The sequence below is a fragment of the Amblyomma americanum genome, chromosome 7 (assembly GCF_052857255.1).
Source record: "Amblyomma americanum isolate KBUSLIRL-KWMA chromosome 7, ASM5285725v1, whole genome shotgun sequence".
Classification (NCBI taxonomy): domain Eukaryota; kingdom Metazoa; phylum Arthropoda; class Arachnida; order Ixodida; family Ixodidae; genus Amblyomma; species Amblyomma americanum.
In genome coordinates this window covers 77,320,341-77,343,722 of record NC_135503.1, presented here as the reverse complement: position 1 = coordinate 77,343,722, position 23,382 = coordinate 77,320,341, and the positions used below count along the sequence as shown (strand labels likewise).

General features: G+C 44.8%; 1 protein-coding gene across 2 annotated transcripts in view; it reads left to right on the top strand.

Moving 5' to 3' along the window:
- LOC144099332 (scm-like with four MBT domains protein 2) overlaps positions 1-21,408 on the top strand; it is a 42,568-nt gene extending 21,160 nt beyond the window's left edge. For both annotated transcript variants that reach the window (XM_077632555.1, XM_077632554.1), the window contains exons 15-21: positions 1,804-2,035; positions 3,655-3,833; positions 4,941-5,101; positions 6,817-7,001; positions 12,879-13,101; positions 14,621-14,803; positions 18,363-21,408. In XM_077632555.1, the coding sequence (XP_077488681.1) occupies positions 1,804-2,035; positions 3,655-3,833; positions 4,941-5,101; positions 6,817-7,001; positions 12,879-13,101; positions 14,621-14,803; positions 18,363-18,503 (1,304 nt within the window). In that variant the 3' untranslated portion in view covers positions 18,504-21,408. The remainder of the gene's footprint in view (positions 1-1,803; positions 2,036-3,654; positions 3,834-4,940; positions 5,102-6,816; positions 7,002-12,878; positions 13,102-14,620; positions 14,804-18,362) is intronic.
- Positions 21,409-23,382: the final 1,974 nt, after the last annotated feature.

Genomic DNA, 23,382 nt, shown 5'->3' with positions numbered 1-23,382 from the left:
CATCTTGGCATTGTTCGAAAGCTGGCACTCTTCCGTACATCCTGGTATTACTTCCTATTGTGAAGTCCTCTTGCAACGTCCACATTATAAAATTTTATGAAATTTTCTGAGGCCTCTACAACAACCTCCAAATGGCTGGTGCATGCACTTCAGATGCGATTTTCTCAGCTTTGTGTTCGAACATGACTAGCCTTATTGAAGTTTTTTTATGTCCGTATGGTGCCATTTCAATTAGTCTTATACTGTTGAATTCAGTACCAAACTACGGAGCTATGCTACTTTTTTATGGCTGAGTGGAACATATCAAATTTTGCGAGCATTACTGTCACCTATAGTTCATAATTGTTGTGCTTCGACATAGTTTTTAACATTTTTATCTGATGATGTACTTCAATGATAATATAAATAGCATAGGTCTTTGGCATGGCAGGTCTTTGGCTGCAGTTTCGTCTCAATCGGAACCAAAGAATTTTGAAAGAAAGTGTCTTAATGACCTGTAAGAAAAATTAGGCTACAGTTATTTTCCCATAAGGGGACTAATTAAGACATACTAAAACTGATTACATTTTTGAAAACAGGAGGAAGAATTATATATACAGACCTAATTTCATTTTGATATCTCTTATAATAAAAATTTTCATTCTTAAGACCAGCGTCTGGCCCTAAGCAAGCTGTCATCTCACATGCAGAGTAAAAAAAATTCTGACAGCAAGCGGTTTCATCGTTGCCAAAAGTGTGTGAGGTACTGGGGAGAGCAGTGAGAGCACCTCTCAGGCAATGAGTTTCTGACAGTGCAGCCGCAGCTCGAGAATGTAGTATGCGGGCCAGTTGCCTTATTTGCATGTTGATGGTCTGGAGCTTCCATTTGTCAACCAGTACAACATTGCAACCTTTCTTTTACGGTTCCTGAAGTTGGGGGCTCAGCCTGTATGCCACATCTACCAGTATATATGAATGAAATATGGTACTTCTTTTTTCGCATGAAAGAAAGAAAGAAAACAGTGTCTTTGATTTGATTTGGTTTGAAATTACTCACCGTGTGTTGAAAACAGTGTAGTTTATTTGGCGGGCCGATTCTTTATTTACAATAGCAGTAGTGCACACTCAAGCTCAGTGTTTAGGCTTTGCATGGTGGTGCATGATGATGCTGCTTGAGATTAGTCAGTGCCATTTGTTTGCTCGTTTGACCAAGGGTCTACAAGCATGGTGTGAGAAAGGCAGCAAGCCTCTTCAGTGAGCCAGGTTTTGTGCGTGCAATGTCAAGGGGCTGCTAATTTCTATGACTCTTTTGTGACCATTTATAAGAGCAGTTTGTCCTATGTGTTTAAGGGGATATCCCAGGATGGAGTGAGGTTTTTGAAATAAAGCAGTAATTCAATACTCATTAGCCTCCGCATGAGCACAGTCATGCAGCTACATAGGAAAGCTACACAGCTTTCACAAAAACTTCATAGTCGAAGAAAAATTTGTTCTGGCCCTGCAGTTGAACACGAGAATACTGCTGTATCTGGTTCCAAGTGAAGTTCAAGCGGAAGATGTTGCCCTCCCTCCCACATTTTCTAGTGCAGGCTACTGGTAACAGTCTTACATGAGGCTGTATCATCAGCATCACAATTGGTGTCGTGGTAGTACTATATTCTTTTGTCTGCTCACCGACAATGACGTGTGCTTCCATAAATTTTCTATTTTCTGGCTTTTTGGATACTCTCATGAGCAAACTGTTGTGCACTGTTCTGCTGGCTGGATCTGTGCCATTTGTTTACTGAAGTGCTTCACTTGAATGCTGCCCCCCCCCACCTGCAGGCTGGTGCCCCGTGCTGCACCTGAACCACCGGTGCTTCTCTGGTCCCCTGCTGTCCAAGGGTCGTCTGGCAGAGCTGCCGCGCCAGACGGGTCCCGGTCCCGTGGCGCTAGTGTTGCGCGAGGTGCTGGCGCAGCTTATTGGTGTCGCCTACAAGCCCAGCCGCGTGCTGGCTATCCTGCAGCTGCGCGGAAGCCCCACCCCCGGCATGCACCAGCAGACCCTCAAGGCCAAGTGGGTGTGCTTGTTCATGAAGAGTGCATGGAGGGATAAATGTCATTGCTCCTCCTTCATTTTTCTTTTTTTTTTTTCATTTTTAATGGTGTGAGTGCTGTTGGCACCTGCTGGCAAGTCACTTGTGATGCTAGGTGCGTAGCAAGTAGGAAATGGTTTCTCTTCTCGGCTGTGTGCACGGTTTTTGGCCCCGCATTGTGAAATCCTCACAGCAAGCATACAGTATGTCAGTTCGTTTGTGCTGATGGTGTGATGAGACAAACCAAGCCCACTGTTATTGGCATTCATAAGCGACCCCTTAGACTAACTTTATACTAACTCTATCCCTGTAGAGCTTGTCATTGTGTATAGTATTGCTGTATGCAGAGAGACAGTGCAGTTGTTTTAAGAGAGGCTGTAGCAAGCACAAACTACCTTGAACCGAGCCTCACAGAGTAAGTACAGAGAAGTTTTCGAAACAAGACACAGCATTTATGAAGCTTAGACGGATGCTGCAGATAATATTATACACAGCTCATGCTTTGCAGAAGACAAGCAAAAAGAAACTGGCATAGCAGGTTTGTTTTCATGGACTTTTAGCAGTGTTGTAGACGTTACCGAAAAAAAGTAACTAGATACGTTACTCGTTACGCTAAAAAAAAAGGAACGCGTTGCCGCCCCACGTTACCTACAAAATTAGGTAACAAGCTACCGTTACCATTACCAACAAAAAGTACTGCACATTACTTTGCTGTTACTTCATGATGATAAATTTTAATTAGTGTTTCTTTGCTTCAAGAATTTACGATAATTTTATAAAGCTCATATTTCACAGAAAACTTCTAGCCCGAACAACGATTTTATGCGAAATCCTGATTTAACGAGAGTACTTTGCACAAATGTGCAGCAGCTTAGCAATGTTATAGTGGCATACAGTTGCCTGTAGAGTTACATGTGATGACTTCTAACTCTGTGGCACATGGTGAAACCATTTTCTGAATGCGACATTAAACACAAAATGTAACTTCATCATCAATTCTAACTTCACAAAGAAAACATCTCTGAACTCTCAACGAATTTACAGTAATTCTGAAAAATGTTATGTTCCAAAATACTTGCTATGCTTCCACTCTTTAGAGAGTTGTGTGTGTGAGTGGTTTGGGAAGGGGGACAGATGAAGGCAAGTGTGTGAATTCGTGTTCGTGCACGTGTTTCGTGCTTTATGGCTATTCTGCCTTTTTTTTTTTAGTTGGGTGCTTTCTGGCATGCATGCGAGCCTCAACAAAGGTCGGCGAGGGCACCTGTACATTTTTTTTGTTTGCAACATCTCTTTAGGAGCTCTGTGCATTTTTTTTTCTTTCTAAAGAAGGGATGGAGTGGGGGACAGTTCGAACAAAAAATAACTATAACGTGACAACTCGCGTTACTGAAAAATGTTAACGTAAGTACGTTACCCATTACAGTTCCGAAATGGTAATGAGTACGTTACTAAGTTACAGAAAAAAGTAACGCGTTACCGGTAACGCCGTTACTTGCAACGCGTTACTGCCAACACTGACTTTAAACTTACAAGCCCTGTCAGTGGGCACCTCAATTTGATCCCGCTTCCCCTTTCTGATGAGCACCTCACTTGCGTGCAGGTACAAGGGCAAGACGTATCGAGCCACTGTGGAGACGGTCCGCAGCAGTGGCGAGGTGGGCGCATTTTGCCGCAGCATCTGTGCAAAGCTGGAGTGCTGCCCCAACCTATTCGGCCCGACCAGCTTTGGCGAGAGCGCCTGCCCTGACAACTGTGCGGGACTCACCAAGACAAAATACGGTATGTTGCCTCTGTCATTTTCAGTGCAGTCACTTATACAAACCTTTCTGAGATGCAAAGTGGTGGTTTATTTTTTGTCGATCAAACATTTTGGATCCTGAGTGGTACTATATTGTACATTGTGATAATGTTTGATAAATGTATTATCAAGATCTAGGAAACTTATTTCTTGTCGCCATCAGTCTATAAAACTTACACAGTAATGCATATTGGTCTATTGGTCTCATAAACATATTGGTCTATAAGGTAGATGCTTTTTGTAGATTTGTAGAAAAACTGATAAACCAGCAAAGCTTTCTATGGGGCCAATAAACTTTTCTGGTGGCATTTTTTGCTAGCGTTTGCACTAGTCTCCTGTTTTCCTGCTATTTTTATAATTGCACATTGTTCTTAAAAACTACATGTTGCAGTTCATAGAGAAAAATGTCATGTGATCAACAGCTCAAAATCTCAAAAAAAAAGTTCCTTGGAGTTGTCGTTCAACACATTCGCTGTGTCGTGGGTCACCGGTGAGTCCCGTCATTTTTTTATGTTGTGCGGCCATGAATACTGGGTCTCACGATGAAGTCGCAGGACAGATTTTATAGGTAGGTTCTCCCCTTTGGCCGCACAGCATGGATAAATGACGTGACGTGCAGTTGACCCATGATGCAGTGAACGTGTTAAGGTGATTGCAAGCGTAGTTGTTACTGCTGAGTCGCACTGCACGGGTGAGAGTTTGTATTAGTTTAGAAACAAAGTAGCTGAATATGAAATGCAAAAAAAAACTGCCTAAGATGGCTTGTACCTCCTCAAAGATCGGTTAGTCTAAACTAGCAGAGTGCCCCTGTTCTCTAGAGCGTTGTGTTTTAAAATGCTGATGTTCTTCCTGTACCAGACCTGACTGTTTTCTATCCTGCTGGGCGTCTCTAAGGCTTTTTGTTCACCACTGGCTTACAGTGTTTGGCGAATTGCTTACAGCTTCAAGTATTTATCTGTTTGTTGACTTTTGGTCTGCCCGAGAGCACTCAGCACATGGTGATGTGCCACTTGTGTGGGATGAAATGTTGCCGATTCAGCCATGGCACCATGGTCTGATGCACTCTTTTTGGATTCTTTCCTGCATAGCTTATAACTTTGTCCGCAAACGCCACAAACGGCAGCTGGCACTGCGCAAGGCCAAGCAAGCACGTTCTGAGAGTCCTGCATCAGGAGCCAATGGCTCATCCGGTGGGTCCTTGGGGGACCCGTCTGAAGTCAAGACAAGCCGAGTCGACGCCCCCGAACCGGTGCGTTGCATGATGTGACTGTGTTCTGTCCAGGTGTGCACCATGGCAGATTCATGTTGTAATGGCACTTTTTATGCTGGTTTGGAAGCAGGCACAGAGGAAAAGCTATGTCTTCTTTTCACGTTAGACATCTTTTTGCAATTGTTAAAGTATGAACCCTCTAGTTCCTATTGTTCTAAATTTACAGCACACCAATTGTATGTGGCTGTCTCATTTGCATAAGGAGCTTTGCTGTGTGTTTTGGTGTCAGTGTATTCTCAGCAGGTGTATTTTTAGATACAAATGAATGCATGGTATAGAGCGTGGTGCAGCCATGTAAAGCAGATGGAGGCAAATGTGGATGGCTGCAAGCAAGCCAGTGTTCAGCACTTCGTCATTTTTCATTTTGTCGAAGCTGTTCATGACAGCAGAAGGGGCTATTTCATGAAAAACTGCTTATACCGTCTGCGACCTTGAAGCTCGAAACCATGATTAATCCTCACAAACAGGCGTTTGTGCCACTTGGTTTGGGCAGATAAGGAAAATTTTGTGAGGAAAGCAAATGGCACAATAACTGTCTCACTTCTCGGTGGACACCTCATCCATACCATGAGAGAAGGGATGAAGGAGGGAGTGAAAAAAGAAAGGAAGAAAGAGGTGCCGTATTGGAGGGCTCCGGAATAATTTCAACCACCTAGGGATGTAGGGGATGTAACGTGCACTGACATCACACAGCACATAGGGGCGTTTTGCGTTTTTGCTGTGTGTTTGCCCCTGTTGTCAGGTTTGAGCTGGGCAGATAATGTGTATTACACGCTATTATATTTTTGGCTTACTGATTATGTGTTTGGCGAGAAAATAGGGCAACAGTAGCTGAAGACAGCTGTTATAAGTGACAGCAGCGATGATGACGCAGGCTGCACTGGCCTTAATTTTGCAAAGGATTCATTAACTTCGTTTGCTCAGTATGGACAGTTGAAGCAGCAGTGAGGTTGAGTAGACAGCGGTGAAAGCCAGTGGCGGCTTGAGCTTGGGCTTTGAAGTATTGCAAAGGAAACTGTAAAGTGAATAGGAACAGATTACTGCAGTATGTCGCATTGCCTCTGTAAAAGAATGCAAGTGGCGGCGCAGGAATGGCGAAATGGAATTCAGGTTGCTACAGATACAATCTGGTTCTCTGTCAGTGCGGGACCAATGACTGTTTGGGCGATTTTCATTAAGCGTACATGTCGCTGAACTGTCCTTTATATGTCATGCTGGTTGCGCAAGATGAACAGTGTCCATTGCCAGGAATTTGTGACATAGCGATTTCTCAAGTTGCGGCAGTAGTAACAGATCTTACATCACAGTTGTGTTTTTTTTCTTTCATTATTTCATCGAGTGATCGTAGGAAGCTTAAGGGTTTACTCAGTGCTGTTCTCATCAGGCTGATTTTTGCTGCTTAGATGCCATATTGTCATAATTAAAGTATAAAACAAGTAGCCTGAATTGAGGACACGCAAAACTTAACATCGCTGTACCTGCTCAAAAGCTAAAAATAACAAAACAACCTGCTTTTCTGACAGCATAGTTTGGCAGTTCCTCTGTGCCTTTAATTTCTCCCAGTAGATCTGTCCTGAACCCTCCACCCAGATGTTGCACTGTGTGTGGCCCCTATGTGAATGTTCTGTAGGTAGTATGTCCCACATTCCTCACCTCATATAGTAACTAAAAGCGGTGCTCTGACTCACCTGCAGGCAACCGAAAAGGTTGTTGCACCATCCAAGGAGGTGAACGCCGGCAGCGGCAGCAGCACCACCAGCACCGCTGCACCAGCTGCCGTGAAAAAGTCCGAGCGGCTGTCCAACCGGCTAGCTGCGCGGCCACCTAACCGGATAGGACATCGGTCTCCCGGACGACCGCCCAAGTCTGCTAACAGGCAGTGCGTAGCTTCTCTTGGGGCCGTCCTACACTCATGTGGAGTGTAGTGGAATTGCTGCCCTTGTGTGTACACGTTCAGTTCACGGTGCGCCAGTCACTTCACTAGCGAGGAGCGATGGTGACAGTGCTGGTTTAACTGAAAAATGTGCTTGCCGAGACTTTTATGTCTTTATTGTTTCAGAGTAGCTAGAAATCTTAACAAGTTTACCTGCATTTATGTTGCGTGAAAGCATGCCATCTTTGATGAGAAACTTGCAGTTAAAACAGTAAGTTTGCCGTCCTTGCTTCCTGCAGGTGGATTTCTGATGCAAGGCGTGTTGGCATAACAAAGTGGATCACGAATGTGTCGTCAAAGAAGGCTGTTAAATACAATGAGTAGGAGTATTCAGTTTGGGATTTCAGACATGAATTGAACATTTCGACTAGTTTGATTCAGGAATTGAATGCTTAGTGTCTTCAGGCATTTATCTGTGGCTAAATAATTAGCCCGTAAGTGCCCAAATAAATACACATATATAATTTTGGTGGAGTTTGCTAGTTTACATAACCAATGTGACATGTGGTAGCGTGGAATTCATACTCTCGTACTTGATAGTAGTCGTCTTCATTTCTGGATGAGTGAGTGTCCAATCAAAGTTTCCAGCGCAACATGAACGGGACACAAGACGAAGGACTAGCACAAACAGGTGCTGTTACAGAAGTTAGAACCCAGTGTACTAGAAATAACGTTCAGCAAGGCGGAAATTTGGGCGAGTTTGTAAGTGTTCATTTTCGCTCTCAGCGCAACATGAACGGGACACAAGACGAAGGACTAGCACCTGTTTGTGCTAGTCCTTCGTCTTGTGTTCCGTTCATGTTGTGCTGAGAGCGAAAATGAACACTTACCAACTCGCCCAAATTTCCGCCTTGCTCAAAGTTTCCAGGTTTCCATGCACAGGCAGACCCGCATGTGAGAGTTTTGAAAATGTGAAGCGGTGCAAACTGTGCGTACACAGTTTTAAGCTGTGCTGACATTCTCTTGGTCTCGGAAATTGTTGGGAACTTCTTTGTTGCAGTCTATTACATCTCTGCCATAGCACTACTCCACACAGCATAGATAAACACTTGGATCTCCCATTGTGGAGCAAAATGTGTGATAGGTCGCTATTTCTCCTTGAAGGTCTTAGATGAAACTGCTGAAAAAACATTGTATGTAATCCTGGAAGGAGACTGTCAGCCTGTATTGAACTTCATTTTGTGGCGTTATGCGACTTGGCGTGCAAATATTTGTCGCCTTACTCTACTACAGTCACTGTTCACATAACACAGTGGTGGGGTGTAGATATGACTGTTGAGGGGAAAACATTGTAATGCACAGCATCAATGCACTGTTCATCGATGCAGATTTCACTCTTATAGGTGCACTGAAGAAGATTCTTGGCTTGTGTTTTTACCGCGGGAACTCGATCTACACGTTCCGAGCATCGTTAGAAACTTTGAAATATTGCTCTATGTGGCCGATATCTCTATTAAATCGGATTAAATGACCGGTTTCCGCCATTTTTTTTTCTTTACCTGACCTTTGAGAGTAGGAGGAATCAAGCAACGTGTGGAGTGTCTCTCAGGCAGTCGCATCGCAGCTTCGCTTTCGATTTTATTTTGTTTTTTAGGTTTTTGTGAATAAATAGTTTCAGTCTCAGACAACATAATTGTGAATTAGGTGCATGGAAGTAAAAATGCGTGTGGACTCTTTCCATTCTCAGATCACTCTGCGTGTTACTGTGTATCACTCCGCCGATGGAACAGCGGCAAGCCACCACGCGACTATCTGAAAGGCACTCCACATGTTGACTCTTACTCCCGGAGGTCAGTTAAAAAAAAATGGTGGTAGCTGGGCGTTCAATCCGATTTAATAGGGAAATCGGCCGCACAGGACAATTCACAGTTTCTAAGAGTGCTTGGAGCGTGTACATCGAGTTCCAGCGGTAAAAAAGCGACCTCAGAATCCTCTTTAGTGCACCTTCACCTTCATGGGACGGCTCTGGGGTTTTTCGAACATTCTGTGTTGATAATCACATCACATTCTTTAGAGTACCCTCTCTCCAGTACAAAAAAAAAGGGGGGGGGTTTCAAAATACCGAGCGCGTCCCTCGTAGCCTGAGTCACTTTGGGACGTTTAACTCCCATGAACCAAAGCAAAGGTATTTTAAAGCAATAAATACCAGGAAACCAAAACTGGGTTTCAGCCAAACTACAATTTCACGGCATACCATCCTTTATGACATCATGGATACTGTCCCAAAGCTTATCATGTGCACATTGAGTTGCTAAATTGGTGATTGTAAGTGACAACTCGGGTCATTATTTGTCTGAAGTGACCAAAAACAAGCACGAAATTTTATCCTTCAGCATACACAGAGCGGATAACAACCAGCATGCCAAACTGTGATGTCACACGTGTCAGGTTGCTTTTAGAAATAGTCTGAATTGAAGCCACAAAATGGAAAATTTTAAAATTTATTTGGGCTGCATTAGGTTGTTGCTTGGCTGCGAAATTTGACAAAAATGACCAGAAAACTGTGGAGAACTTACCCTGAAAGTTACATTTACATCCATGAAAGTACAAAAAATGCCGGAGTTGCCTTTGACCCCCAATGTGTTCGCTGTTGGTGCAAGCAGCCCTAAAGGGGTTGTGCAAGCCGTCATGGTGGCTGAGTGGTTATGGCGCTCGGCTGCTGGCCCGAAAGACGCGGTTTCGATCCCAGCCGAGGCGGTTGAATTTCGATGGAGGCGAAATTCTAGAGGCCCGTGTACTGTGCGATGTCAGTTCATGTTAAAGAACCCCAGGTGGTCGAAATTTCCAGAGTCCTTCACTACGCCATCCCTCATAGCCTGAGTCGCTTTGGGACGTTAAACCCCCATAAACCAAAAATGAACCTAAAGCGGTTGTGCAATGTTACATGCTTGCACAAGCCCTTCAGTGTGCCTTTACAAAAAGCTCTGAAAATTATCTCATGTCTTGGGAGGCCTCTCAATATATGCCTTGCAGTTTTCTTTTCTTTGTGTGTATTGTTGCTGACTGGCGGGTAATTATGAAGTGCAAAGTTATGGGCAGCATTGAAGTAAAAAAAAAGGCACAAAATGAAAATTTGTTTTCAGTGGTGTTCTCCTAAAACACATCATTCGCTATATGAGCAGTACAATTTAGGTGCTCTTTTCTTGTCCCTTGAAAAAGAATGGTGGGAAAAATTAGAGGGCACATTTTCATTTCATTTATTGATCCCTTAAAGGCCCGAAGGCATTACATAAGGGGGGGCATATTGGTTTCCAACGGCGATGATGGGAACATGCATAACAATAAAAAGAACAAACATACAAACAAACATAAAAGGGGTTGTAGTCATATCAGGGTTTTCCAGCAAGTGATACATCATTTAACAAAGATATGTCAAGCAATACTCGCTACAAAAGAGCGCAGAAGTGATCAAGATTTATGTGAGGTGAATTTTTATTTTCTCGCGGAATGTTTTGTGATCAGTGCATGCAGCGATGTCGTTAGGCAGTGAATTCCATAGTGCTATTGCGTTGGGGAAAAATGAGTTGTTGTAAGCTGACGTGTGGCCACTGATGCGTGCTATCGGGTTACCGTGACTAAGCCGGGAGGACGTTCGTAGTGGGGCGGTTAATAGAGCGTGCCGTGATCTTGTGTTATGATAAAATGTATGAAGTAAGCATAGGCGGGAAACGACGCGGCGTGATTCCAGTGTTGAGAGACGGAGGGACTGCTTGAGGGCGGTGACACTGGCTTCTCTTGAGTAACATGAAGTGATGAACTGAGCTGCACGATTTTGAATTGATTCCAATTCGATGGTGAGATACGATTGCCATGGGTGCCAGATGGATGATGCATACTCTAATTTTGGCCACACAAATGTTTCATACGCGAGTTGTTTTATGTTAGGGGATGCAGATTTCAGATTCCTTCTCAGGTAGCCAAGTGTGCGTGAAGTGTCGGAGCAAATGGTTCTAATGTGGGTGACCCAAGAAAGTGTTGATGTGAGATGTACACCTAGATATTTGTAAGATTTTGCAACGGTTATAGGGACTGATGAAATGCTGTAAGTGTGATTCGTCAAGGTGTGTTTGTGAGTGAAGGACAACGATTTGCACTTAGTAAGATTTAAAGGCATCTGCCACTTTTCACACCATGATGCAATAACGTCAAGGTCCAGTTGCAAAGTGAGGTTATCGGTTGGGTTACTTATTGCATTATAGATGACACAATCGTCCGCAAAGAGTCGCAATTTGCATTGAATATTAGAGGGCAGGTCGTTGATGTATATTAAGAAGAGTAATGGTGATAACCCGGCCCCTTGAGGGACACCAGATGTTACATCTGTTAGGGGTGACTGGATGTTATTGGCGGATGTGAACTGCGAGCGTCCTTTTAGAAAATGTTCGAGCCAGCATATCAGATTAGCAGGAATTCCCAGGAACGAAAGTTTCGCAAGCAGATGGTTGTGAGGTACGCGATCAAATGCCTTCGAGAAGTCTAAGAAGATTGCATCTATTTGGAGGTTATCGTCTATGGCCTTAAGGATGTCTTGGGTGAACTCTGCCAGCTGGGTTTCGCATGAAAATGATTTCCTGAAGCCATGTTGATGAGGATAAAAGAAATTTATTGAATCAAGGTGGGACATTAAGCTTGATGATATAATGTGCTCTAGAAGTTTAGAAGATATGCTAGTAAGGGATATTGGACGATAGTTAGCTGGGCATGCGCGATCACCTGTTTTGAAAATGGGAACAATTTGGGCTATCTTCCAATCGTCAGGAATGTTTCCGGTGTCTAAAGATTGGGTAAATATTAGGTGTAGTATCTGGCTTGATAATGATAGAGTGTTTTTAAGTAGTTTACTGTTTATTTGGTCACATCCTGCAGATGATGACAGCTTGAGTGAACTGATTAATTTGGAGATTCCTTCGGGGCTAATTTGAATTTCCGGCATTTCTTTTTGACTATTGGTTTGCAAAACGTTGGGTGTAGAATTGCTGACAGGCGAAAACACAGATGAAAAGTAGTCATTTAAAAGTTTTGCGCATTGATTAGTATCAGCTGGTTCGCCATCAGGTCCTACAAGATCGAACCGATTAGATTTATGTTTAGGGGAGAGGATACGCATAATTGGTTAATTTGCCGTATATGCAGAAGGTCGTCCTCTACTTTAAATTCATAGATCCCTGGGAGTCCTCATAGCCCTCCTGGCACAGTGGTGCAGTGGCTAAGAAATCTGCCACTTTTCTGAAACGGCAAGTGCTCCTAGCAGTGGGCCTTGTGCGGCCCACATTGCTCTTCACGAGCGACCAATCATTAATTTAACTGGCACCTGCCATGGTGGGCACTTTGCTCACTATCCGGTGGGCAGGTTGTGACGACTCTTCAAGGTCACATGACCTAGGTGACCCACCTGCCTCCTAGGTTGCTCTCTGGGGACCACCTGTTTGAGCCATGCCCGTGAGTTTTCGCTCACAATGCCAACACCAGATTTAATGCGTAAAGCGGCCTTTAACACTGTCGCATTAATATATACGGTGCTGCATGGTTTTGTGATATGGAAAAGAACAAGAAAACTATTTTATTGGTGAGAGACTCCAGGGTAATTGTCCCATTGTATTTAGTCTTGGTGCTGTTGTGATGCTTGCTTTATCTGTTTAGCAAAAATTAGCGGGTCTGCCAAAGTGATTGCCTGAACATATCTGAAGTCAGGGAAAGGCTTTCTCATCCTGATTTTGCCAGTTGACTTTTTTTGATCAGAGGAAATCCGATTAAAATAAAAGTTAAGAAGCCCATGCCGTCACTGTTTGACACGTGGCATCCACCTGGAACGTGCGCATTCAGGTCCTCTGCTGCCACTTCGAATGGCTCCCCCGCTCCACCGCCATCAGACGACCGGCCCGGTGTCCGAACGCGGGGGGCACGCCTGCCGGACTTCAAGACCCTCAACCTGGACCTGCGGTGGCAGAAGCCATTGCGGGCACGGCTCCTGTCCAACAAGAAGCCGCAGCAGCAGACATCACGGTCGGACACCCCTGACTCGATGTCGTCTGAGGGCACGGCCGAGGCAAGTGTAAAGCTCAGTTGAATGTAATGCGATGGAATGGGGGCAGTAGAAAAAGATACATTTTCCTGCGTGTAACCTGCTGGCGCATACAACTGCGTCCCTGGCTTGGATGCTCGAGGTAGGAAGAAAATTTACCCTCGTATTACCTGCACAGTTACCTGTCTATAATAGGATAACTTGAAAAAACAGCAATTGGTAGTAGTGGGTCACAGTCTGTGGCATCCTGTATTATTCCATTGACTGATCACAACAGTGAACAAAATTGGTTTTGTAGTGATAGCTACACTACGGTAGCATTTGAGCCTTCAGTGTGGCGTCACTACCACCCTGTGGCTGCACTACGCTGTCACGTGGTTGGTCATGTGACCAGGCACGTGGTGCGGAGCAGCTGTTGCTGCCAGCGGCGCGGCGTGCCGGCATAACCGAGCTGTCACAGCTGTGCGCATGCGCCGTGTCAAGTGGGATGAAGATGGAGGAGGAAATGCCCAGCAAAACGGTGTGGCGAAAGTCTGACTTTGCAACTCAACTGAGCAGGTTCCACTCGGCCAGCTGTAACTATCGCATCACTCCAGGTTTAACCAGAGCTAAACCACCGCCAATTTTTTTTTAATCTTTCACTGTATCAGACAAGCTAGAGGCATCAAAATTATTGGTTATAATTTCTTCTCTTGATTAGCTTTTTGTTAGGTAACGAAAAGATTTGACAATGGTTTACTTTTTGTGACGGAGTAATTCTGCTTGGCAGTCCTGAATGTGGGCGGAGCTTCACTGCAGAATTGAGTTGTGTATGACTGTAGTACATTTTTAGATGCTCTGCTGCAATATTCAATCAGTGACCACATTCAATAATCACTTTCTGCCTCTTCCCAAAGCTCTGGCTTCATTGTCTTTTGATCCATCCAGCCTGTTGGTAATGGAGTACCCCCTGAAGCTTTTTAGTCGCATATCTATAGGCGCAATGGTACAGTGCTAACGACGAGAATTGCGGACACACCCTCTATCAGCCAGCATATATTACACTAGCGTGAGTGGACCTGCTGCTGCACACCAGTTGTGGGAAGCTCTGAATTGGCTGGCTGGGGGGCATGCTTCGACAATCAAGTTGGCTGGCTGGCCTAAGAGGTAAGGTCTGACACAACTTACAGATGCACACAGAGAAAGTGTTTGGTGTCTCCGTTTCGTATTGTGGTCGCATTTGAGGTAGTTTGTTGAAGTAAATGGCATTACCACCATGGCATGTGATTTATTTGTTGCCTGGATCGCCGGTTCCAGGCATTACAGCAAGGGGGTATTTGTTCATTTGATACTTGTGTGGCCAGTAAATATCACCTTGTCTATTCCCAGGAGATAATATTTTTGGGCCTCCCCAGAGGCCATGTTGTGAGGGACATGCATGTCCTTGCAATATTCCTGCTTGGTGTGCACACTTGTATGACACAATAAGGACTGGCATCCTTAAGAGAGCCACAACTCAGGTGAGAGAGAGGATTCAACCTAGGTCTTTCTCTCTTGAGCGCAGTCGGTCCCAGAGCTGCCTTCCCGGTCATCGTCGTCATCATCGGCCAGTGTGCAGTCCCAGCCCAAGCCCCAGATTCCTCACCTATGCCTCGACTCTAATCCCCTCGAGTGGAGTGTTGGGGATGTGGCACGCTTTGTCGCTGGCACAAACTGTGCACCCCTAGTCAGAGTTTTGCAGGAACAGGTCAGTGGTTGCGCACATGTGCTTTCGCTCTCTGCCTTGTCTTGGATTGTTTTTGTTTTGTTTTTCTCATCGTGTCAAGGGGAACTTTTAGTCTCGTAATCTATCATTGCATGGATGTTCAAGTTTTGAGTTAAAACTTGAATAATAAACAGGACATTATAGCTGTCAACTATTTATTCGACTTGCCAGGACCCAATTTGATAGCGTTAGTTATAATGAAGCAGTTTTTTGAATGTGCGTGGCTGAAAATACACAAACAAGCATAAATGCCGCCGCGGTGGCTGTGTGGTTATGGCGCTCGGCTGCTGGCCCGAAAGACGCGGGTTCGATCCCGGCTGCGACGGCCGAATTTCAATGAAGGCGAAATTCTAGAGGCCCGTGTACTGTGCGATGTCAGTGCACGTTAAAGAACCCCAGGTGGTCGAAATTTCCGGAGCCCTTCACTACAGCGTCTTTCATAGCCTGAGTCGCTTTGGGACATTAAACCCCCGTAAACCATAAACAAACGAGCATAAAAAAAAAATCTCGGTAGAAACACAGCCTTCCAGTTTTTTTCAGTTGCCTGCAGCAGAGGGCATTTGATTCACTTCCACTTGTATGCCGCCACCATCCAGCCACAGCAAAAAATAACTGGAGTCACCTACCAAGCATCATATGACCAAACCATCACCTCTGCTACCTCTGTACTGTCTGTACTCTGCCATACTAAGCAGCAGCTTTTTTTAACGCAGAACACTTCGTTGAGACGAAGGCCACGATTTTTAGAGCAGTTGACAGTGGGCTTGAGGAAAAGGGCATTGGCACTGCCTTCGAGCTTGCACCAAGTGTACTATCAGAAATCCTCGATGCAAGCAATAAGATTGAAAATATTCGTCTTAACAGCACTCTTAAAAGTGGCCAAAAGCAAGTCAGGCCTTGCCATCACTGGAATATTGGAGAAGCTTTGCTGATTTTGTTTTAAGGATGCAAGAGTGCAGAACCTGCCAATGTCTGGTGCCCTTCTCCAGATAAAGGTGAATAGTTTGGCTAGTCTCTCGAGTTATGATTTTAGCACAATCAGCACAGGCACACTACCAAGACTACCAAAAGTTATGTTTGCAGTCAACATGGTTGGCTCTGATGGCCGACTGTTGAGAGGAAGTCTGCTTGCTTAGCGTGCCTGCGCAACATCTGCAGTCTACAGATAGGTCACCGGTTCTAACAAGGTGTGTTTGACATCAGAGCTCTTTGAAAACTAGGTGAGAGACTTTGATGGGGATATGATCAAGCAGCAAAAAGGTCCTTTTACTTCTGGACAGCTGCTTGGCCCACTAAGTGTGTGTCTCGCTGAATGCGGGCCGTTTGGTGCTGCTCCTGTTTAATTCAACTCCTGCCCTGCAGCCCTTGGATAGGGGCATCGTGGGGTGTTCAAAGTGCTGTTATTGAACGCACTCGATGAAACAGCTTGTTTTCGTTATTGACTGGCCCAGTCCAAAGCCATTCGCTTGAAGATGACAGCGGAGATTCTGTACAACTCACGGAACAAAGTGTAGCAGTCGACAATTTAGAATTGCTTTGTGAAGGCAGGGTTTTTGTAACCATTTGGTGAAATTGAGCCCAAAGGTTGTGTGAAAACATTTGGTGACACAACTTGCGTGTTGACTGGTGCTGCCAGAGTGTAATATCTGATTACTTTTTTTTTTTTTGCGAAAAGTGGGTTGGCTGTGATGCTGAACTAACAGATAAGGAACTTGCGGATCAGCTCATGCTGCCTAGGGATGACAGAAGCAGTGAAGAGGACAAAAGCGAACCTAGAAACCTAAGAAACAGCTGACTACTTGAAGAAAGTTGCCCAAAGTCGGAGCTGCTGACGTTAAGAAAGTGCAGTGTTGCAATCATTTTGCCAAGAAGTTTGTAGTGTCTTTCAAAATGTGTTTTCTACCTGATATTCATCTCGAAAAGTATGTACTATATATATATATATAGATTTGTGCAGACCGGGTTGCGAATAAACTCGAGCAAAAGTGGCGAACGAAGGACAGCAAAAAGCAATGAATATGCACCATTCCAAAAGCTAAAGTTTGTCATAAATGTATAAAACCTTGCCTTTCATTCTGTGTTACAAAACGTGAGTGAAAAAATTTGAATTTAATAAGCAATACAATCCTTGTTCGGCAGCACTTAAGGCTTAGACTGTCGAGGAAGTTCCACGTTGCAATGATTTTGCTAAAAAGTTTATAATGTCTAATGCCCTTAAGCGCCACCAAACAAAGATTATATGTTTTAATAACTATAAAAGTTTCTACTTATGATACAAGATGTGCTTATTTTTCTTTTGTAACACAGAAAGGAACACCAGGCTTTACACATCTGTGACAAACTTCAGATTTAGGAATGGTGCATATTATTGCTTTTCGTTGTCTGTCTTTGAGCACCCTTTGCTCGGGTTTATTTGCAAATTGGTTTGCACAGTTGTCTCCCTCACATGTACTGTGACGTTCCTTGTGGAGTGTGACTTTCCTTGTGTGTGCTACGAGGTTCCGCGTTCGACGGCGCGACGTAGACGGAGACCCAGATGACAGCGGCATCATCAATTACCCAGCCATGCTCTTTGAGAGTGACGACCAGAACGAAGGGGTTTAAGCCCAACCGGACCCAACCGGACCCGCCGCCGCCGGCGCGGGGAAACGGGCTTTATCCTCCCCAATTGCCGTGGCGGTTCCAGGAGAGGCCTCCCGAGCACATCCCAGGACAAAGGACCACTTTCCCGACCGGTGACCCGCGGGAACTGTCAGCGATCCAGAGCGCGCCTTACCTTGAGGAGCGAGTGTCAGTTGATGGATGGAGAGCGGAGGCCGGTGACCCGCGGGAACTGTCAGCGGGCCAGAGCGCGCCTTACCACAGCCGACGCTATGCGCTACCTCGAAGACAACCTTCTTTCCCTCGGACTCAACACGTGAGGGGGGCGAGACCATAAGTGCGGTGGTATGTTTGTGCGCCCAAGTGAAAGCCCTAGCCCCCCTCCTTCCCCTCCGGCGTGGGCGTCCTCACCCTAGGGAGTGTGGAGAAGAGGATATAAAAATCGACAAGCAGTACGGAAGAAAGACGCTCAGGACGACATCGTTCGCCAAGAGGGCCTTCAGCGCCGAAGCCCGACGGCGTGCAGCTTCTGCCAGCAACCGCTCGAGCCCAACTCCGGAGCCACTCCATCGCCCCCATGAAGTCGTCGGCACGTAAGCTCGGACGCCCCAGCCTCTGAATCTTAATCATGTATAATTATTGAATATATCTGTTTGTTTAAACTGAGCCATACGGTGTCTCTTTGCCTCTCCGTCCCGTGTGGACCTGCGCATTATGGGCGGTCATCACAGTACATTTGCACACACGCACACATTTATTTTAATATCAGTTTTAGCAAACACATTTTGCAAGACTAAGTGTAACCATCTACTACCATATGTAGTATGGTGGCGCGACCCATTAACAGAGACGTGCACCTTCCCCCTTCCAAACTCTTATTACCTCTGTTGAGCTTTGCCATGTGACATTATAAATGCCCCTTTTTGTGCCACCTTTGCAGGAAATTGACGGTCAGGCACTGCTGCTGCTGACGTTGCCACTGGTCCAAGAGTTCCTGGAACTCCAGCTGGCTCCGGCCGTCCAGTTTTGCCAGCTGCTGGAGCGAATAAAGCTGGCTTTCTACCTCCAGTATGCCAAGTGAAGTGCGAAAGCGCCCCCAATGCTACGACGAGGCGATGACCGTGTGCATCCGGCGACAATGTTGTCCACCTGCTGTGCGCTTTGCTGCCAAGTGTTGACAGATTTGCCGTTGGTGGCAGCAAAAGAGTGAACCCGCGACTACCCTGTGGGCAAAGGATGGCAGGTACAATGATGCCTGTGCAGTGATATGCTCGAATGATCAGAGTGTGTGTGCTTGGCTGAAAGATGTCCAATGATTGTTCCTCCGAGAGTTTTTTGCCTGCATCTGGCATGGTCAGTTGTTCCATTCACCACAGTGCACATCTGTGCCGGCTATATTAGGTTTAATACAGTGGCATCATTCAACTGTTCCACTTCACCTTATCAAGCTGCGGTGGTTTGGTCTCACCTATGCTGCTCTTGCTAGGTGATGCTGCTGGGTTGATCTTTTTTTGTGTGTGTGTGTGTGTGTGCGCCTGTATTTGCCTGTATTGTGTTGTGCCTGTATTGTGTGTGTGCCCTGTATTTGAAACCTGCGACCAACTGTTCAAATTTTAAGCAACTTTTCTAAAACTACCCCCTCGCTTGCTGAAATTAATTCCTATAAATTAATGTTGGTTCCAATATAATTGCCAAAACAGCATGTAACTAATTATTGCAAGGGAGCCACTTTTAATTTTGGAACAGGCGTGCACAATGCTGGGAGCTGGGGAAAAATAAGACCTTTGCAGGAGGCAAGTTTGTCAGAGCAAAAGCTTTGTGAATGTGTTAGTTGGCACTTTTCACGGACAAACCACAGCATAGAAGAATGCTCGGACGAAAGGCATTCATGTGCATCGCCTTTTTTCATTGGCGGATTTTTTTTTAAGAACGTGGAAGATGGGGCCAAAATGTCATTTATTGCCAGTCTTATAGGCCTTCTGGTACCACTCAGTGTTGTTTCAAGTACAGCCGCCTTGAAAAATTTCCCTTGGCTGGCAAAATCGAGGACACCAAGCTACTAGTATAAAATGAATTGGCTTTGCAATTTATGTAATGACTATCATTTCTTTCTGCTTCCTTGAGCATGGCCAGATCAGTACAAGCCCCCCACCGCTTCAGTTTTATGATGGTGCTCCAAATTGACCTTTGTTCAGACTGAGTGGATGCAAGAATGAGTGCACATGTGGTGATTAATACAGGGTCAGATGCAGTGGGAAGAGATTGTGGAGTGCTGGTCGCTTTACTCAGCCATTTGGCTGCACAGCCAAGGCCAGCCAAGAGTGGTACAGCTTCGCCTCTTCAGCCTGGCTTAGCTAAGCACAATGAGCTGGAGCTTCCGAAGCCAATTTTTTGGGGCAAGGCATAGAAAAACAACAGGACCAGTAGTGCTTTTTTACTATGCCCATCATGCATTGCTAGAATCGGCACCAAAGGAGGAAGCAACAAAGTTGTGCATTTTTCCATGTGAATTTTGATCTGTAATATACACGCCCTCGAAATGAGCTCTTGTTGACATGGTGTATTCAGTGTGTTGTTTTTGTGTGTGTGTTTGTGGTATGCATGGGGCATACTCATTCATTGTCTAACCGAGGTTTTTGTGTGGCGTATTTTGCAAATGCATTAAATGCACCCCTTCAGGTAGGCTTTGATATGCAGTCTGCAGTATTTTACAACCTGCACAAAATTGTTACTGGTAATGATAGCATGATTCTCCTCAAGTTGTCTTGCTAACAAGCTATGTGTACAGTGGAAGTAATTTTGAATACAAAAGGTGGCGTTTCGACATTTCACACCTGTCTGGCAACAGCCGTGCTTGTAGCCTGAGCTTTTCAGCGGCATCATACTCTGTGAGCAATCTCATTTTGGAGCCAAGAGTTGCGAGAAAGAATGCATGTGGAGTTTTCTCTCTCAGTGACCACAACATATCAACCATAGAAACCTGCACTGCATAAGCTGGTTATAAAAGAGACCACGCACAAATGGCAAATCACCAAGCCTGCAATTGCTGTCGCATTTTGCCAGGTGTTCAGCCAGGGTTATTAAAAGCCTTTGTTTTGTCATGGTTTAATGATGCTACTCTTCTACTCTTAGTAAACCAAGATAAGCATTGCTAGTGCAGGCATGCGCGTCCTTTTTTCCTCGAAGTTACAATAGCACAACCTTGGGCTTTCTGTTAAATGTTTGAAACAAGCGGTCCATAAAGCCACAAATGTTTCCTTGAGAAAATCGTCTTTGGGTTTCTTTTTTTTTTTACAAAGTTCTATGCAAGGTTGGGTGGGGGAAAAAAGTTTTGTCTCAAGTTTGGTTGACGCAGTGTGTGTAGACACATGCCCCCCCATGTGTAGAAGTATTGTTTAGGTCACTGATAAGATTGGCTGCTCCAGTTTCTGCAGGCAGAAGGGACCTCCAAACGCTTTTCAGCAAGTCAGCAGCAACAGACGAGAAATGATGAGCCGCGATATAAGCAGGCTTAAGGTGATATCAACCTCACTGGCAGTGCTCAAGTGATACTTTAGGCTGAACTATTACGGCGACATGATTTGCCTAATTCTGGCAGCTAGTAGCGAAAGAATGGAGTTTCAATTATGCATGGCACATGTAGGCAAGAAATTGTGCGCTAAGCCTGTGTAGGGTACCTGCAGTGACAATACCTTAACATTGCTGACATGAAATGGCATCGGGTGCGAATCATGTGTGCATCAGAGCATTTATGTGCTTTTGACATGTTTCTTCCCTGTTTTGGAATCGTGCATGCTTCTGTGAAGCTCGTACAGTTGAGAATTCAGTTGTGTGCATGTGCGTGTGATGGCAGAGCTGGATCGGGTGAAAGGCAAGGAGAGTTTGATGCTGTGTGCTATACCAAAGTTGAAAAAGGTTGTTAATCTATGATCAAAGAGTTTAAAGCAAGTGTTATCTTCCCTCTGTCAATAAAACGCGTGAAAACATTGGTGTTTTCCCAATTTGCTGGAGGTAGTTCTGAGGTTGAAACATACGGTGAGTGTTCAACTCCAACGGCATTTGTGGTGGCAAAGCCTTCCGCTGCCAAGGACTGCAGAAGCAGTGGGAATGTTCGGCCTATGATGGAAATAGCAAGCAAAGTTCATTTGTTAAGAAGATCAAACTTTTACATGGGCAGTTAACACTGAAGCACATGACTATTAATACTGGCAGCAGCAGCTAACACTGGTCTGTCTTGGCAGAAACGCAGATTCAAGCATGTATTTAAGCAGCCATGTCGGCATGGCATTTTCAAGGACTTATCTAAAACTGCTTGAGCCACCATTCAGACAAGTCTGCCATCGGGAAAAATTATGTTGGCCTGTATTAAGAGATTACTGCATATGTTCTGCTGACAAGGGGGCTGCTTTAATTGAAAACAAAGCTAGAAAATATGAAGGAAAATAAAGTACAGGTGGCACCACTACCGGCACTTTTCACAAGCATAGTGTGATGTCAACTTTTTTTTTTATCTGCAGGGATTTCTGAGGATGGACCAAACTGCCAATCACTTCCTGCCAGTGATCGGAGTCCATAAAAATCAAAGTTGCAAGTTTAAATGAGTGGCGGGAAAGAATATTCCATTTTTGGATCAAATTTCTCTGCAGTGGATACATCTTTTGCTGCCGAGAGAATGTACATAGAGCCAAGAAAGGCGAAACAATTCGAAATTTATACTCTGAACAAAAATTGCAGTTGTCCTCAATGTCCCTTTAATATAAATGCTGGCTCGAAGTCAATAAGGAATTATTTGAAAAATGAATAAATGATCACTGGCACAGCCTTTATGCCCATGCTCAGAGTCTCCAACAAACTAAACCCCATTTGGAAAGAATTTAATTTGCAGCTTCATTTTCATCGTCCATGAAATCTGCACTTGGATAAAGGAAAAAAAAAATTACTTTGTGCCCTGCACTGCAATGAAGCAACATCGGTAGCTTTATATTGCAACCCCTGCCCTCCTGTGACCACATAGGAAGACTTTACACCACACAAATGACACATGCTTAACAGCATACCCGATGGCCCACCTGGATATGCCCACCTGGATAATAGTGCCCAGCCCCATTTGTGAGCAAGAGAATGCAGAAACTATCACAATATGCTGTGACACCAATGCAAATGCCGTCCCCAAAATAGCATTGCCATAACAAGCCAGTCATCCCCTACATAGGCGTTGCCATAACAAGCCAGTAATAACTGACTTTCCTAGTGATACCTGTGCCCAGTGCTATAAACTTCGTTTCGCTATGCTCACAACTGATCATTTCAATCAACAATTGCGACTCGTGACTGAGCTACCAAGAAATATAAATGTACTATCAGTGTAAAATGAAACAAACGGGACAACTGAACTGGTAATACAAGAACACAAAAACAATAGTCACTGTTGGGTTCCACTAACACTTTCAAAAGGCACTCCTCATGCCTTTGAAGTGAAAAGTCAACTGTGCAAGTATTCGGTCTCCCTCAACTAACAGCTTGCTCTGCTAGTTCAAGTGCCTTCAAGTTAAGTGACGTTCACGGTACATCCTTGAGGCATCTGTACATTTCCTTCGTAGCACCACCACGTATGCAAGCACTCGAAGGTAGAAGTGGCTAGTACAGCATAGACCGCTTATAACTCATACTGCAGGAGTCTGGAGAATCCGCATTATAGCGGTACTGCACTGTAATCAAAACGTAGTTTTTCCATGCATTCGCGTTTTCAGAATGGCCAGCCTACCTTTCAAAATGCACCTGACGACGCATCAGACGCACAACACCGCAATCATAGGCAACAAAGAAGTTTATTTGATCTTTCTGTTGAAGCGTCGTAATGAATGAAAGAAAGATGTTATTTTAGTCTGGCGCTACGATTGAACTACGTTGATATGTCATCTTCAAAAACAGTGAGGCACCTGAGCGCTTGCTCGCTGAGT